The 16930-nt window shown below is 44.7% G+C and overlaps 1 protein-coding gene across 3 annotated transcripts; it reads right to left on the bottom strand.

Annotated features, from left to right (window-relative positions):
- Nucleotides 1-12054: 12054 nt before the first annotated feature.
- Nucleotides 12055-16522, bottom strand: LOC117850984 (GDSL esterase/lipase At5g33370). 3 transcript variants are annotated; one of them, XM_034732875.2, is made up of 5 exons: nt 16019-16522; nt 14809-14934; nt 13632-13868; nt 12645-12926; nt 12055-12472 (listed from the first exon to the last, which is right to left on the bottom strand). In XM_034732875.2, exons 1-5 carry the CDS (start codon nt 16311-16313, stop codon nt 12216-12218), a joined length of 1197 nt encoding a protein of 398 aa, XP_034588766.1. In that variant the 5' UTR covers nt 16314-16522; the 3' UTR covers nt 12055-12215. The 3 variants fall into 3 exon arrangements, with proteins under 3 accessions (XP_034588766.1, XP_034588767.1, XP_034588768.1); XM_034732876.2 differs by having other exon boundaries at nt 12645-12917; nt 16019-16521; XM_034732877.2 differs by having other exon boundaries at nt 12645-12897; nt 14809-14939; nt 16019-16511.
- Between the last annotated feature and the right edge of the window lie 408 nt (nt 16523-16930).

The following is a 16930-nucleotide window of genomic DNA, read 5'->3' as shown; positions in this document are numbered from 1 at the left end:
CGTTTCTACAAACTTTGTATATCTGTCTGGACAGTAGAAACGAAAACCTTTTGATTTTTCCGGATAGCCAATGAAGTGGCAACTTACTGTTTTGGGATCTAGCTTCCCGATGTTTGGGTTAAATACTTTGGCCTCAGCTGGGCTCCCCCACACACGCAGGTGGTTTAGTGAGGGTACTCTTCCTGTCCATAGTTCATACGGTGTTTTGGGCATCGACTTACTTGGTACTCTATTTAGAATGTGAATGGCGGTCTTCAACGCCTCCATCCACAGTCCCAATGGTAAGGTGGAATAACTCATCATGTTGTGCACCATATCCATCAGTGTACGGTTACGCCTTTCAGCTACTCCATTTTGCTGAGGCTCGCCCGGCATCGAATACTGGGCTACTATGCCATTTTCCTGCAAAAACCTTGCAAAAGGTCCAGGAACTTGGCCAAATGGGGTATGTCGACCATAGTACTCCCCCCCACGGTCGGATCTTACTATTTTGATTCTTTTGTTATGCTGATTTTCAACTTCAGCTTTAAATATCTTAAATTTATCCAGCGCTTCTGATCTTTCTTTGATTGGATAAATGTAACCATAACGGGAGTAATCATCTGTGAATGTTATGAACAAGTCATAGCCATCCACGCTTTTCACAGGAAATGGTCCACAAATATCAGTGTGGATTATCTCTAAAACTCCTGTGCTACGTTTAGCGCCTTTTTTAATTTGCTTTACAAATTTTCCTTTAATGCAATCAACGCATTGTTCTAAGTCTGAGAACTCTAATTGAGGAAGAATTTCATTCTTGACTAGTCTTTCTATTCTCCCCCTTGAAATATGGCCTAAACGACAGTGCCATAATTTCGACAATATTTCATGAGTTCTCTTTCTTTTCTTTGTTTCTTTCTCTGACGAGGATACATTCATATTCACATCACACACAGAATTTACTTTTTCACGCAGTGATAATAAATACAACTCATTGTGAAGGATGGCAACACCAACACATGCATTATCGAACCAAATGGCACACTTTCCATTTCCAAAATGACATTCATAACCATCATGGTCCATACGTGAAATACTAATCAAGTTTCTGTGTAACGAAGGAACATAAAGTACATCTCTAAGTACAAGCATGAAACCATCAACTAGCTCTAGAGAGACATCGCCAACAGCTTCAACTTCTGCTTGGACTCCATTTGCGACTTCAACGCATCTTTCGCTTCTTTGCATAGTCCTCGTCGAACGGAATCCCTGTAAAGAATTTGCAACATGAACAGTTGCACCTGAGTCAATCCACCAAGTAGATTTCGAATACTGTGTATACAAGGATTCATTTACAAAAGAAATAGTATTCTCACCTCTTTTTGCCATTATTGACTTTAACCAGTCAGGACAGTCTTTCTTGAAGTGCCCCTTTTTCTTGCAGTGTAGACATTGATCTTTGTCTACTGTGAGAGGCTTTTGGTGATTCTGCTACATAGGAGCTTTTCCTCGTGCCTTGAAAGAGGAGTTAGCAATCTTTTTTCTGTTATCCTTCACATAGTGCAATGAACCACCATATGAGGATCTAAGTCTGTCCTCTTCCTGCACACACATGGCTATCATTTTTTCCATGTCCCACTGTTCTGGCTGCATGTTATAATTGACAACAAAAGTGTCAAACTCTTTTGGCAGAGAAGCGAAAACCAAATGAATAATGTGCCTAGGCTTGAGCTCAAGATCCATTGGCTTCAACTGTGCTGCCAAGTTGTACATCCTCATGATGTGATCTCTTATGCCAGTCCCTCCTCCATTGTACCTCTCTGTGGCCAGCTGCTTGAACAGCTGGGTAGCGTATATCTTTGAGGAACCAGTGAACTGATTCCTTATCTTGTCGAGGTACTCTGAGACGGAGTCACACTCTGCGATCGAGCCCAAAATGGCAGGCTCAATCGTATTCTTTACCAAAGCCATACATTTCTTGTTGGCAGTGGTCCACTGTTTGTTTTCAAGGGTGTATGCCAACTCCAGTGGAGCATAGTCCCTTTCCTTTTGCTGCCATGCAGCATCATCATCACCTTCAGCCCTCACTGGCTTCTGTGGAGCTTGTGGCTGCGGTGTGGTCAGCACCCAGTCAACTTCTCCACAAACGAAGGAGAACTCAATCTTCTTCCTCCATTCTGTATAGTTGTTGCCTTTCAGAATGGGTATCTCTTTGAGACAAGCCATTAAGTTGAATGATCCTGAAATTTACAATCCATAAGTGAGATCATAACAACAATTGCATGATTTATTTCCAACGTTGGTCAAAAAATAAAACATACAACTGTTGATGCAATTTAAAACTATATCACCGTTGGGCAGAAATAGAAATAAAAGCATCAAAAGAACTTTTTAAATCATGATACGGTTATTAACAACGTTGGTCAGAAAATAACAGCACCATGATCTAATTAACTTTATCATGCTCTCACAAAATTTAATTATCTCGTTGGTTCAAATTAAATTTAAATGGAGCAATAAATATGACTTTTGCAGCGGAAACTGTGAAATAAATCTATTTTCAGAAGCAAAAACACTGTACAAACTTTATTAATCTCTAATACAAATTATCCCGTTGGTTCAAATTAGATTAGAGACTAAAACTATGCAAAAAAAACATCAATTAAATGCTTCTGGAAATAGAAAAAACTAATTATCAGACGTTATTGTGCAAAACACGTATTTCGGCCCAGCCGCGAAAACGGCCCACAGTCCGTTCCCGCGCTCGGCCCGTATTCGCGACGCCGTCGGCCCGCTAAGGCGGCCCACGAAAACGGCCCGCCAAAAATGGCTCGGCGCCGACCTCCCGCGCGGCTGCGGTAAGCAGGCCGCAACCTGGGCCTGGGCCGCCGAAGCGGCCTGCTGTCGCCTCCCGCCTGGGCCATTTCCAGCCCGGTCGTTCGCGGATCCCCGCCGGCCGCTGTGAGCCGTCGATCTTAATCGAACGGCCACGGGTTGATTTCGGCGGAACAAAACCGCCCCACGGCCGGCTCCCCCGAAAACCCTAGGGACTTTCCTTTCTTTCCCCCGCAAGCGCCCGCCGTGGCGGCGGCGGCGGGGCCGTCTCTCCCGCGCCCGGCGATGGCCGGCGGCGGCGGTGGAGGGATGGCCCCGCCGGCGCACGGCCGCGGCAGCCCCCTCCCCTTTCTTTTCTAGCCTCCCCCCATTCTCCCTCCGAGCCTCCCGAAAAATCGAGATCCAGAGGGCCATGGTGACCACGGAGGAGGGCCGGCGCCACCGCGGGTCCCCTCGCCGGCGCGCGCGTCCACCACAAGGTTGGGCGCGCCGCCGTCGAGCGGTCCTTTGGTGGTGGTGTTGTGCCGTGGACCTTTTCCCCGGCGAGCCCGAGGCTCGGCCGGCCTTTGCCGCTCGCCGTCGGTGGACGTGCGGCGGTGAGGACGGCAGCAGGTAAGTCTCCCCGCGTCGGTTTCATTTTTCTGTTTCTTTTCAATCTTCTTCTTTTTCCCGATCTACTTCTTTTTCCCGATCTAGAAGAGCTTCTAGTGAGGTGTCTGATACCATTGTTAGTGTCGTGCCTAGGATCTCTAGATGCACATCTAGTCGGGATCGTGAATGACATAAGGGTCATGGTGTTCCTGGTGGGTGCCAAGTGAGAGTGAGAGAGAAATGGGGTTACCTTCACCCCTAGAGGTGGGAGCAGCAGAGCTGCTGGCCATCGCTGGTTCGGTTGGTGGAGTCTGCGCAAGGCAGCGACGCGCAGTGCCGAGTCCGGTCGCCGGTGAGGTGGCGGTAGTGCTTCCCGCCGCTACTGCGCAAACCTAGATCGGTAGGTGTGTCGGTGGGGCGGCTGGCTGCGGTGAACCTCGTGAACCGAGCCGGGTCCCCCACCCTGTTTATAGAGCGCAGCGCGACAGGGGCCCACCACCCATTGCTAGGGTGAGCGCCCCCGATCAGGGCGCGGATCAGGGTCCCGATGGGCCTTTGGGCCCATTGGGAAGGAGATCAATCTAACACATTGCAGATCCGCAGTGCACCCCAGGGTTGTCGTCCTCTCTCTTTGCCAACTCTGACACCGCGTCGATGTCTTCCCTGTGCAACCCAGCAGCGGCGGTGGCACGGGCAATTCGCTCGCCCCCATCCTCTCCTTCCTCATCCCTGACACGGGTAGTAGCCGCAAAACTAGTGGGACCACCCCGCTGCATCAAGCTCTGACTCCTCCGCCTGTTGTGGCCCAGGGTGCAGCCAAGGCGGCAGTTGAGGAGGAGATGGAGACATGGTAGGGAGAGAAGCGAGGACGCCAGATTCGTGTGGAGGTTTGCCGATTATAGGTGGTGCCGCCATTACCCCCTTGGCCTCAGCGTCCTATGTATGAAAACCACGCGGCTGCAGTTTTCGGGAAGCCAGAGTTTGCCGAGCACGCCGCTGCACGAGCACCTTGCCCATCGTTCCTCTCCTTAGGTCCTCGCCCTTCCTCCCGTGTGGGTGCGTGCCCGGGCACCACTGGAGCTGCGTTGGTCGTCGGCCAGCAAACCAGCAGGTGGACAATGCGTCACTACAGTCCCCTTCCTCTAAAAACTTCAGTCCTATCTCTTTAAGTGTTTCGGAAAACTTAGATGTGGCTACATCTACATACTACTTCATTCATTCTGATGCACCTAATCATCTCAGCAGCTTCATTTCTATTTGCTAATTTATAAATCAAATTCCTTGGCTTCATGCTGCAAGTGAAGATGGTCATGTTATGTTTGGTTATGGGATAACATCTCCTATGTTCTCTGGTTCTAGGTACTCATTTACATCTATCCACGGTGACAATAAGTTATTTAATTTTCTAATTGTATACAAGAGCACTAAAAGTTGGATGTCAGTGTTATATGGTCATCAATTTTGTTTTCTTTCAATTTTCATGTCAAAACCTGCACGATGCGGCAGTGCTGATTGGAACTGGTGCATCACTGAATTGAAATGGAAATGTTTCATCTATCCCAAACTGAAATTTCTCTCTGTCTCATTATTATTTTTTAGAGCCCCATTGCATTTAGTTAGCTGCAGTCAAAATTGATTGTCTTAAACTTTACAGAAATTTAGTGTTTCTTTAACAAATTTACATTTTTGGTTCGTCAACACTATAATTTGTATTACAAGTTTTGCTTTGTGTTAGAAATCATATATGTAGCTTTTGAGTGTAGCCTGAAAATATGCCTAATTGGCTAAATGTTGTCATCTGGGTTGCTTTTCAGCACATAGTTCTGTTTCTCCATGAGATATGTTATGTTTCTTGTATGTTGTGCAGTGTATATGGGCATCCCAGCGCCTACAAAAGTGGATTTAGTTGCTGTGAACTCTATTTTTTTTGTTAAGAATTTCAGTTTCATGTAATTAGAGAGGGTCAGAATTCTAAAGTGTTATCTTATTATTATTTCATGTTTATAGGTTTGAGCAATAATGATCAATATAAGTCTACACCATAATCCTACCGGTTTATCTTTTGATCTTGAGTTTTCTATTACATGTTTGTGTCAACGTTGTGTTACTCTATGACTGAAGCAACCTATTAATTTGCCAAATCAAAGTGCACATAGGCAACGTTTTAGTCATGTACTGTTGAAACATATTTATTTCCATTGTTTGATATTTGGAGTCTAACATTTCACATTAGCCTACTATAGTAGGGTTTATATGACAGTGGTTTGATCGTTGCTTATTTGATTTAGTTCCATTAGTTATGTATATGCGAAGCTTATCTGTGCATTGTTGCAAGTTCATCAAATGTATTTCACGGTCATCCCAGGTTTCAATTGGACAAATTTAGATTGTGATAAAAATCTAGAATATGTGCAAGTTTGTAGTCGGTTTTAATTTATTGTTACTACAAAGTGTTATAATTACTCAAAATATCTCAAAAAAAACTCACATTCCTTGCAGTTTTTTGCTCTACTTGGTGCGTTGGTTGCTGCGGAGGTCATAAAGTTTCTACCAAGATGGTTTATTTTGTTACAGATAACAGATCATTTTCCTTTTTTGTTTCAAACGAAATTACTAATGTACGACTGCATGAGGAAATGATTATTTGAAGTGTTTTTCTGTTAGAACATGGCCATCTATTAGATTTAAGTTTGATGAGGCTGTAACCGCAGCTTCTATATATGAGAAAAAAACTAAATACAGTACTTTTGCTATGCAGCTTATAATACTTCGAGATGTTAATTAGACAATCATATGCGTGCAGCAGTGCAGTATACAGGCACGGCATAGCGAGCCTGCCATCCTAGTCACTCTACACTAGCCCCCTCAATATTTATAGAGATATTTTGGGCATCCAAAATAGCCATACAGTAATTACATTGTACAAAATATCTCTTGAGGGTATTTTTTCATATATTCCATCCATAGTTCTACCACAAGTGGTATCTTCTCCACTTCACTTTTCATTGATGTAAGTTTTGCAATAGTACCACACCTACCTACAGGAGCTTCCTTTTTAGGCCAAAACCACAAGGCACATTGCATGTTTTCCAAAGCATGATTCCTTGCTTATTATTTCTTACACAGTAAGAAAAGCTCTCCGATGTTGATGTGTGTCACTTCGGGTCTGTTCGGTTGAGCTGTGGTTTTTGAAAAAGAAACTGTGGGCTGTGAAAAAGTTTATGTAAGCTGTGAGAGAGCTGAAAGCCGTTTGGTTGAGTAGTTGTGGCTTTTAGGAAATACTTACGAGCAGATCCCACATGTCATTCATAGTCCACCCCACTCAACCCTCTTTCTCTCTCACTGACGAGCCCCCTTCTTCTTCCTCCTCCTACTGCCAGTACCAACGATTCGTCACCCACGGCGCATCTCTGGTCGATTCGCCGCATCCACGGCTTCCCCTTGTCGACCCACAGCTCCTCTGCCACTCGGCCGCTGCTCTCCCTCGCCGTGCCAGCTCCCAACGACCGCCTCCGCCCGCCTCTACCGCCGACCTGAGCTAATCGCCGGCCCCGATTCGCCATCGTGGGTAGGCCTCCGACTAATTCCTCGTGCCCTCGGCTTCCCCTCGAGCTCCTGCATCCATTCCACCCCTCACCAGCCTCTCTCGTCCACAGTGCAGGGCCGGAGGAGTAGGCCCACCAGGGGAGCTCGCGTAGCTGCCCGCGGGGAGCTCGCGCCGCCACCAAGGGAGTAGGCGCGGCCACCTGCAGGGAGCTCGCGCGGCTGCCCGCCGGGGGAGCAGGCGCAGCTGCCCGTGGAGAGCTCGCACTGCCGCCCCTACTGGGAGCTCGCGCCGCCGCCACCACTGGCAGGGCCGGTCCTAAGATTTGGGAGGCCCGGGGCGAAAGTAAAATTTAGGGCCTTTTAATATAAATATTATACAAATATATATAAAATATTACCAATACATAATTAAATGTATCTAAAAGCAATATTCATATCAAATTATTTATACATATTACCTTAAAAGTTTCTTCTAACATTCCTCAATGCAAAGTCACTTATGATAGAGTTTATGTCAATCTCATCCAACAATTTCTTCTCGATGCATAATGTTGCCAAACCATTTAACCTCTCCTGAGTCATTGTTGACCTCAAATAGTTCCTCAATAACTTCAACTTTGAAAAGCTTCTTTCAGCCGATGCGACAGTCACAGGCACAGTAAATAAGAGTCGGTAAGCAATGGAGACATTAGGATAACAATCCACATCTCTGACATGCTCAAAAATCTCCATAGCAGACATTACGTCATCTGGCAAAGTGAATTTCATAATCTTCAATTCAGAAATAAGATCATATACCTCAACATCAGATGAACCATCAAAAGAAAAGGTTTCTGCAAATTTAATGCAACATTCTTCAAGTTCATTATCATTTAATAACTTCAAAGTGCTTGAGCTCATCAAAAATCCAAATATATCTTTAAACATCATGAGTTCTTCAAATATGTTCTTCAAAGAAGCGATTGCCATATCAACCAAAACAAAAAAATATTCAACTTCAAAAGCCTTCTCAGCTTCAAGAATTTCTTCTTGGCAATTACTTTCATCAAATTGTTTCTTCCTCGTAGCACGACGTTTTTCAGGAAATGATGCCTCCACACCCATGTCTGTTGCAATACCTTTGGCGATGATCAGACTAGAAGAAAACCCCTCATTTGTGTAATTCTCAAAGTATTGCATTATACCTTGTATTTGCTTCAAAGTAGAGTCAATGCACATGGCTGGTGATTGCAACTTCTTGCTCACTTTATTTACAGCAAATAAAATATCATGCCAGATAACCATACCAATTAGAAACTCAAAGCTTCCAAGTGCATCAAATAAATTTTTTGCATCACTTCTATCCTTAGATTCAACGTCAGAATCATGATGTAACTCAGACAAAGCATATCTTAACTCAGTAGCTTGATATCTTATTGCTGTAACACTTTTGATTCGACTCTCCCAATGAGTATTGGATAATGATTTCACAGTTAGACTAGGAACATGTTTAAGCAAAACATTCCATCTTTTCATAGAACCAGCAAATAACACATATATGCGTTGAACAATTCCAAAAAATGAAACAGCTTTCCCACTAGATTTTGTCATATCACAAAGAGTAAGATTTAGACTATGGCACGCACATGGCATATACAATGCTCTTGGATTGATATCAAGTAACCGTGTTTTTACCCCTTTGTATTTTCCTTTCATATTAGAACCATTGTCATATCCTTGACCCCTTATGTCACTAATATTTAGACCAAAGGACTCCATAGATTCAAGCAATACATTAAAAAGCCCCATACCAGATGTGTCATCCACCTTCAAGAACCCCAAAAAGTACTCCTCAATTTTTATCTTGCCATCAGACAAATTAACACATCGAACTAATAAAGTCATTTGTTCTTGATGACTGACATCAGGGGTACAATCTAGGATAACAGAGAAATACTTGGCCTCTTTAACAATCTTTATGATATAACTTGTGATATCAGAAGTCAAAAGAGAGATCAACTCATTCTGAATTTTGTGACTAAGATAATGATAATGAATTTCTTTGTTCTGAATACGTCTAAGGTGGTCTTGCATTACCAAGTCAAATTCTGCAATCATCTCAACACAAGCTAAGAAATTACCATTACTATCATTATAAAGCTACTCACTGCTTCCTCTGAAAGCCAAATTGCGTTTACCAAGAAATTTCACAATGGCTATTATTCTTAACAAAACTTGCCTCAACCGTTCTTTCTCCTTTGTGATTTGCTGCTGCAATTCTTTGTCAATTGTTTCCTTTTTCTGCAGTCTAGCTCTTAATTCATTCCAACTATTCATGTTACTAATATGCTCAACACTATTTTCATGTTCTTTAAGCTTCTCACTGATATGCTTCCAATTTCTTAACCCATCACTTGCTAAGGAACTAGGACTCTTGCTAGTGCTAGACTTGAAGATCTTACAGCAGAAATAAAAAACTTTGTCAACATGCTTTGAATAAACTAACCATTTTATATCATGTACCTCTCCATTGCTTAATTTTCTAGAATAATGAGCATATGAAAAATGTCTTGAGGCAGCATCTAGAGGAAATTTGATATTTTCTTCTCTTATAGGCCCTTTCTCGACTAACATGTCTCTTGCTTTATTATCAAGATTATCCCAATTTCTTGGATCATAAATATCTGAAGTGTAAATTGGTTCCTCATCAACATTAGCAGACTGTGCATGTGCACCTGATGCATTTACTGTGGTCTGAGAGTCACTTACATTGTTATCATCGACGTTGATGTTAACATTTTCTTCCTGATTCCCATTAGTTGGTTCATCCGCAACAACTATTGCCAACTCATCTGGGTTCGTCGAGGCGCCCGTATTACTCTTAGAGCCATGATAACTCTTGCAAAATTTATCCATAGCTCCTCTCTGTGATTCTATCAACTCATCCACACGTCTTTTCTTTTTCCTTTTCTCGCAGCCTGATTTATATTTTCTAGACGACATGATATCCCAATTCCCACTGTGCTGAAATTATTATAAATATACAATAGTTATAAATCAGTTGAGATTAAATAACTTGTGAATTAATAATTAATGATATGGAGAATTGGGGAATTGGTAATCGAGCAGTGTACCTGTGTGCTGACGCAGTCGAACAGGAACAACACGCGCACGATGGCACGAGTCACGACAAGGATCGCGCGTGCATGCACTAGGAGCGCGGGCGCAGGCGCGCAGCACGCGTGCGGTGACGTCCCTAGCCGGCACTGCGGTAGTACGGCGTGCCGCGTGCGGCGGCAGCGCTGCGGTACCAGGAGGCTAGGATGCACTGCCTAATTGCGTGCGATCTGTTGTGCGTACCTAGGTGACCTATCGTCCGAAACGCTAATTACGTAAGACGTCGCCCGGTCAGCCCAAAAGCCAAAAGCACTCGAGTACCTGGACCTCCTGCACTCGAGTACCTGGACCTCCTGCAGTCCTGGCTCCTGCTACCTAACCTGACACCTGGACAGGCCTGCACCTGGGGTGGGGCCCCTGGGATTTGGGGGGCCAGGGCAGCCGCCCCCCTGCCCCCCCCCCAAGGGCCGGCCCTGGTCCACTGGCTGCCGGTGGGAGGAGAGAGGGGACGGAGAGGGCCGCCACTGGCGTGGTCGGCTGGCTGCTGCGTCTGACCCCATGCGCCGCCAAAGAGTGTGTGAGTGTTACGGTGCTCTGCTGCCAATAAGCGCTCCAGTAATATTCATCTCTCAACCAAAGCAGCTCCCAAAAGCGCACACACTGGTAGAGAAGTGAGCTTTAATCCCGGTTGGTAGGGTGCAAATATCCCGAAAATGCATCCGGGATAAACCAACCGGGACAAAAGGGGGGGTCTTTTATCCCGGGTCACTCAACCGGGATAAAAGACCCCCTCTTATCCCGGTTGGTAATACCAACCGGGATAAAAGGGTTCACCCACGGCCGGCGCTGCAAAAAAAAAAAATTCCCGAGCTCCCAGGAGGCCTCCCACACCCGATTTTTCACGCGAAATATGCGCGTGCGCGGTTCGTGGGATTCGAACCCACAACCTCCAGCCTCGCGTGTAGCTTCCTTGCCATCCCACCTACACACCACATCTGACTATGTAGGGGATACTATCCTTTTGTATTAACTCGTGGGGGACCCTTTTATCCCGGTTGGAAACACCAACCGAGATAAAAGACCCCCTTTTATCCCGGTTGGTGTTTCCAACCGGGATAAAAGGGTCCCCCGATTTAATTCCTTTCCAGTCACTTTCCAGTCACCTCGTTGGGGGCCCTTTTATCCCGGTTTGAAACACCAACCGGGATAAATGACCCCCTTTTATCCCGGTTGGTGTTTCCAACCGGGATAAAAGGCTCTTGACCCTTTTATCTCGGTTGGTGTTACCAACCGGGATAAAAGGGGGGTCTTTTATCCCGGTTGGTGTTTCAAACCGGGATAAAATGCCTCTCAGAGTCTTTTTTTCCCACTAGCCTTTGCAACCGGGATAAAAGGTCCCGGTTGGTGAGCCCCTCACCAGTGACCGAGTTTTAGTCCCGGTTGGTGAACCTTTTGTCCCGGGCCAACTTTAAACCGGGACAAAAGGGGTGGATGGAAAGTCATTTCTCTACTAGTGACACCAGCACCATCTCTCAACCAAAAGCAGCTCCAAAAGCTCAACCAAAAGCATCTCTCAATAAAAAGATTACCCACAAGGTCCTCCTGGTCTCACTTCACGGGTTTGTATTGTAACATGCGTCGGCATCCCTTTATCTTTGATTCTCAACACACCATCGTCATCACCCATCTGTGCATCTTGTCCTCTCCATGTATATGGTACTGGTGTGGGCTCACCCATGACTTCACCCGGCATCCCGATCGTACGAACCTAAGAATCCCTTCTTGGCACCGATCCTCCTTGCCATTGAGTGCTACGTTGACTGTATTGGCTTATAATCATGAGACAAGCAAACACATTTCCTTCTCCTCAAACACCTTTACCATCTTTGCCAACTCTGGTTAGCCTTAAAGTTTAATCATGTATAACAATATTTAGAAATGATCATTCCATTATGGTTGGCAGTTGTCCATCATCATCAGGAACTATGGCACATTTTAACAGAGCTCTTCAGTTATAACTTGTCTTTATTCCTTTTGGAAAGATGGACGAATTAAGATTTTGTTTGGTCTAGCATTTGCCGATTCTCTGTAGAATTGTTGGCTACATGCATTCTCAAAGGTATAGGCTATGATATTCTTGTTTATTTCATTATCAAAAAATAACACCATTATGTGGAGGAGTAGGGAGCTTCCACCATGGACAACGGTTCTTGCATCAGCTGTGCAAGGTTGATAGGCTCAGCATCCCTCGTCGGACCGTAGAAGAAGGCGAGGACAGCCCAGCGGTAAGCAGCCTGTGTCCCGTGCACCATGTCCCAAAAAAGGTACTCGTCGCGGTTCGCACAGAGGTTGGAGATCACCGTGCATGGCACCTCGCCGTTGAACTTGCCGCTGCCACAACACCCTCTCTTCACCTCATGAAATCCTGGTGATCATATGATCAATCCAACCAATAGTTAGCACAAACATGTGATTTTTTTATTAGACTTTCTTTTTTTGAAAAAAATCTTTGTACCAAAATGTAATGGCCTAATTTGCATTTTTAAGAAAATACATTAGATACTTTAATATCTTTTGTGCAAAATCTTTGTGCTTACCGGCCAGCGCCGGGTTGGCGATCATGTCGGTGTAGGTGTTGTACAAGCTGGCGATGGAGTACTTCAAGCTTGGCATGGAGGTCACAACGGCTTTCGCAATCTCGGTCCGGAGGAGGGCATTGAACATCTGTGACATGGAGTTGCCATTGGTGTCGCACTCGCCATTGGCCGTGATGGCTCGTTGGCTCGGCAAGCACCCGACGGGCAACATGTCGAGAAGGGCCAGCCTCCGTGCTCCAAGCTCGTACAACTCCTGCACATGAACTTGTTGATCTTGAGAGGCTATTAGCAGTAGTATGATTAGTCATTGGCAAGATGCATGAGAAATTGAGAAGGAAAAAGTCCAAATTACTCCCCTCAAGTATAACCAAAGTTTGGATAACCCCCTAAAGTATTTCTTGGTTCAGTTTACCCCCTAAAGTATTTCTTGGTTCAGTTTACCCTAAAGTATTTCTTGGTTCAGTTTACTCCCGAAACTATGCTAATTGGTTCAATTTAGACATTAACACAATTTGTCTTTTTTTTTCTCCATGCACAAGTAGAGTTTTAAGTTCAAATTTTGCAAGATGATAGCAGACATCATAAGACATGTTAAACAAATATATCATGATTTTTTATCATTATTTTGATAGGGTATGATATTTAATAATAAAATTTATCCTTCGGATACAAAATTATATAGAACCTAATGATGAAAAATTTATAAAATACTTTCTGATATAGATTATGATGCTCACTACCATCCTGCAAAGTTTCAAATTAAAATTCAACTTGTGTATGGAGAAATAAAAATGACAAATTGCATTGCCCATGTATGGAGAAATAAAAATGACAAATTGCATTATGGGGCAAGTTGAACCAAATAGCATAGTTTAGAGGGTAAATTGAACCAAAACATAGTTTAGGGAGTTATATCTGAACTTTCGCTATATTTGAAGGGAGTAATTTGGACTTTTTCCAATTGAGAATACAAACACACGTGCAGACCTTGATATGCTTGAGGTAAACGGCGACCATGCCGGCGATGAACTCTGGCGCCTGGCTCTGGGGCACACCGTTGTCGAAGGCGTCGAAGTCGTTGCCGCCGGTGCTGATGAGGAACAGGGACCGGGTCAGCAGGTCGTCCAGCGTCTCCCGATCCACCAGGCCAGTTCGAATGATCGTTGCCTTGGTCTCTGCGAACATCTGGACTTGTTTGCTCAGGGGGATGACCGATCCGTTCCCCTGCATCCATGTCCATAGTAGAGGAATGTTTACTTGAAACAGTAGTGCTCAGTACGGATGCAAGTTTTGCTTTTTTTTTATCATTGGGTCAACTAAGAATTGTATTTGATAAAATTAATTTTGATTTTCCGCGGGGAAAAAGGATATAATGAACTAACTTACTGACCAAAACTACCATTACTGTGACCACTTGTATACAATTTTAAGTGAGAACGCATAAATAATCCTTAGCAAATGTGATATTGGCTCCTAGTAGAAGAAGCACTCGATGACAGACGCAGAAGAGGGCAGGCTATATATGTGAATCAAACTGTGCTTGACAAATTTGGTAAGGAAGACCAAGTAAATTCTTGAGAAATACTCCCTCTTTTTCAAATTATAAGCCATTCCAACTTTCTTGGAGACAAACCATTTTATGTTTGATCAAAATTATAGAGAGGATCATAAAAATTTATGGCACCGAATAGATATACTATGAAAATATATAATATATTTAATGAAGAAACTAATGGTACTTATTTGGTATCATGAATATCTTTATTGTATAAATTTGGTCGAATTTGAGATATTTTAACTCTCCAAGAATGTTGGAATGACTTGAAATGGAGGGAGTACATGGGAAGGATGAGAAAGGTTCATGCCCCTCTTTATATTTGGCTTGACTTAAATTCCGACAGTGCTGGCTCTAGTAAAAGAATTCTTCATGTTCTTGTGAAGTCTTTGAGATCAAACTTTTAAATCTTTGACTGACAAAATATTTTCCTTGCAAAGAAACTATCAATACCGTTCGAAGTATTTAGATTGGACAATTGAAAATAATATATGTAGATTTATTGGAAAGCTATTCCCCTTTAGAGACTGTATCGTTGTTCAAAATATCAAGCAGATGTCTGAGGGAAATTTGTCAAGTACAGCACTAGGGCTAATTTGATTGACTTACAGTGATGTCCAGGATGCCAGATCCACCAGATGCATAGTTGGCACCACCTCGGCCTCGTAGGAGATCGAAGCTTAATAACGGTGTCAGTGAGAGGTAAGCGGGTGGGCTCATCTTGAATCCCAGGTGCTGTGCTGCGATTATATGTAACATTAGTACATACACTAAAATTTCACTGTTAAGAAATCTTTACACCCTTTTGAAAACACTTTTCGCAAATGGATTCTTCTATGTGGCTTTGTTGTTCAAACGCATGGCCTAATACTACCAACAGCAGTATGATCTTCATCGTTGTACTTGTAGGCTCCTTATGCGAATAGCTACCATGGCGCCAAATGCTTTCCGTGGCGGCGTGCTATTCATTATTCAATCACAGCAGCAAATGTCACGCGCCATGTAACAGGGTCTGCTTTTAGAAATTGTTACCCTATTTCGTGGAAAGTATTCCTAGACAGGGCCAGAGTATAAAATTTTCACCATAGCAACAAAATATGAAACTTAGCCACATTTCGCCAAGCCTCGTGTACGTCGTCGCCACAAGATGCTGGCTAGTGCTTGGTTGGCTTCAAAGCTTCAGCGCGCCACACGAGATGCAGTTCATTTTTGCGCCTTCCACGCCTAAACGGCGGTGCTCTTTTTCTGCGCCGTTTTGTGGCGTCGCCGCACAAGTTTTGCAGACCGTGGCCTGCAACCAAGCAGGCCCTTACTCCAAGTTTATGCCCACTTTGTGTACACATAGCAATCTCACTACAACAATTGCTATCTAATCCAATTGATGTGTTTCTAGTAGTACTACAATAATGGTACCTCCAAAGATATTGACACCCCAGCTGCTAATCATTGTGCATAACTAAACCCGTCGGCCCCTCTGTTATTCTTGTTGCACTGCTCATTTCTTCTTCGCAAAATAAAAAAGTTGATTTCTATCACTATTTTTTTGGGGTGACATAGAGTTTCTTCAAGTAATAATTGCCATTAGCCAGCTTGTTCATTTACCATTTTGGAAACAAGCTGGTTTCAATACCTATGGCAAAGTTCCCAGCTCGTTTAACCCAGCGAGTTTCAGTTCAGCAGGTTTTGCTTGAACCATTCAGCTAGTTTACCATTCAGGTAGTTTCCAAAGAATTTCAGGGGACAGAACAGAACAGGGTCACCACCTCGCCGGAGCAGAGGAGTCTAAGAGACACTGCAGGGGCGGGGAGCGGGAGCGTACCTGTGATGTCGGCGAGGTTGTAGCCGTTGGTGAAGCGCCCGGTCCGCCGGAGGACGGTGCGCGGGAGGTCGACGCCGTTCGGGGGCACGGCCCTGGGCGCCGGCGGCGGCAGGAAGTCGTTGTTGCCGGCGTCCACCAGCGAGTCGCCGAACACGTACACCGCCGGGACCACCGGGCGGCCATGGCCGATGCCGGTGCTCTGGGCGGCGCCGAACACGTCATCGCCGGTCGCCGACGAGCAGAGCACCGCCGCGGCGGCTGCCAGCACCAGCAGAGCGCCGGCGGCGACGGCCATCGCGGAGCCGGCAGCTGGGGTCGTCGTGAACAGCGGGCGGGCTTTAATTATTGAGCTGATGCTAGCAGCCTAACATGTGCGTTGGCCGGAGTGGCGGTGTGTGCCGTGGGTTGCTGTGCTCCGCAAGTGAAGGTGTGCACCGGTGCACTGGGATATGATGCCTCCATCCCCAATGTGAAACGTGAGGGAACCAGGAACTTGGTTCGGTATGTGCAGCCGTCGATTTCATTTCCCGTCTCCATTTAAGGTGCTTCATTTTTCTACTTTTGGGTGTGTAGAGGTAGAGGGCATCGTTGGACTTTCGAAGTGTTCCAAAACTACAGGTTTTTTCTCTCTCCTAACAACTCCTGTACGATACTCACAAGCTAACCCACAACCACTCAATGGTGCTTGGAAAGGCGATGTTTAAGTAAGATACCCTCTACCTCTACATACCCCAAGTTGCTTACAAAAGAGTCAAACGCATGTTGACCAAAAAGTAAAAGGCAAATCACTCAAGAGCCAGAAAGAGAAAATAACCACCGAGTTGAGCAGTAGGGTAAGCAATGATATTTCAAAATCAGATTTTTTTACCTTATTACATCCGTGCAGATGCAGGTGCAGCTCCTGATGTTTTT

The sequence above is a fragment of the Setaria viridis genome, chromosome 3 (genome assembly GCF_005286985.2).
Source record: "Setaria viridis chromosome 3, Setaria_viridis_v4.0, whole genome shotgun sequence".
In the NCBI taxonomy this organism is placed as follows: domain Eukaryota; kingdom Viridiplantae; phylum Streptophyta; class Magnoliopsida; order Poales; family Poaceae; genus Setaria; species Setaria viridis.
The sequence above is the reverse complement of the archived record's forward strand: the minus strand, read 5'-3'. Positions and strand labels throughout refer to the sequence as shown.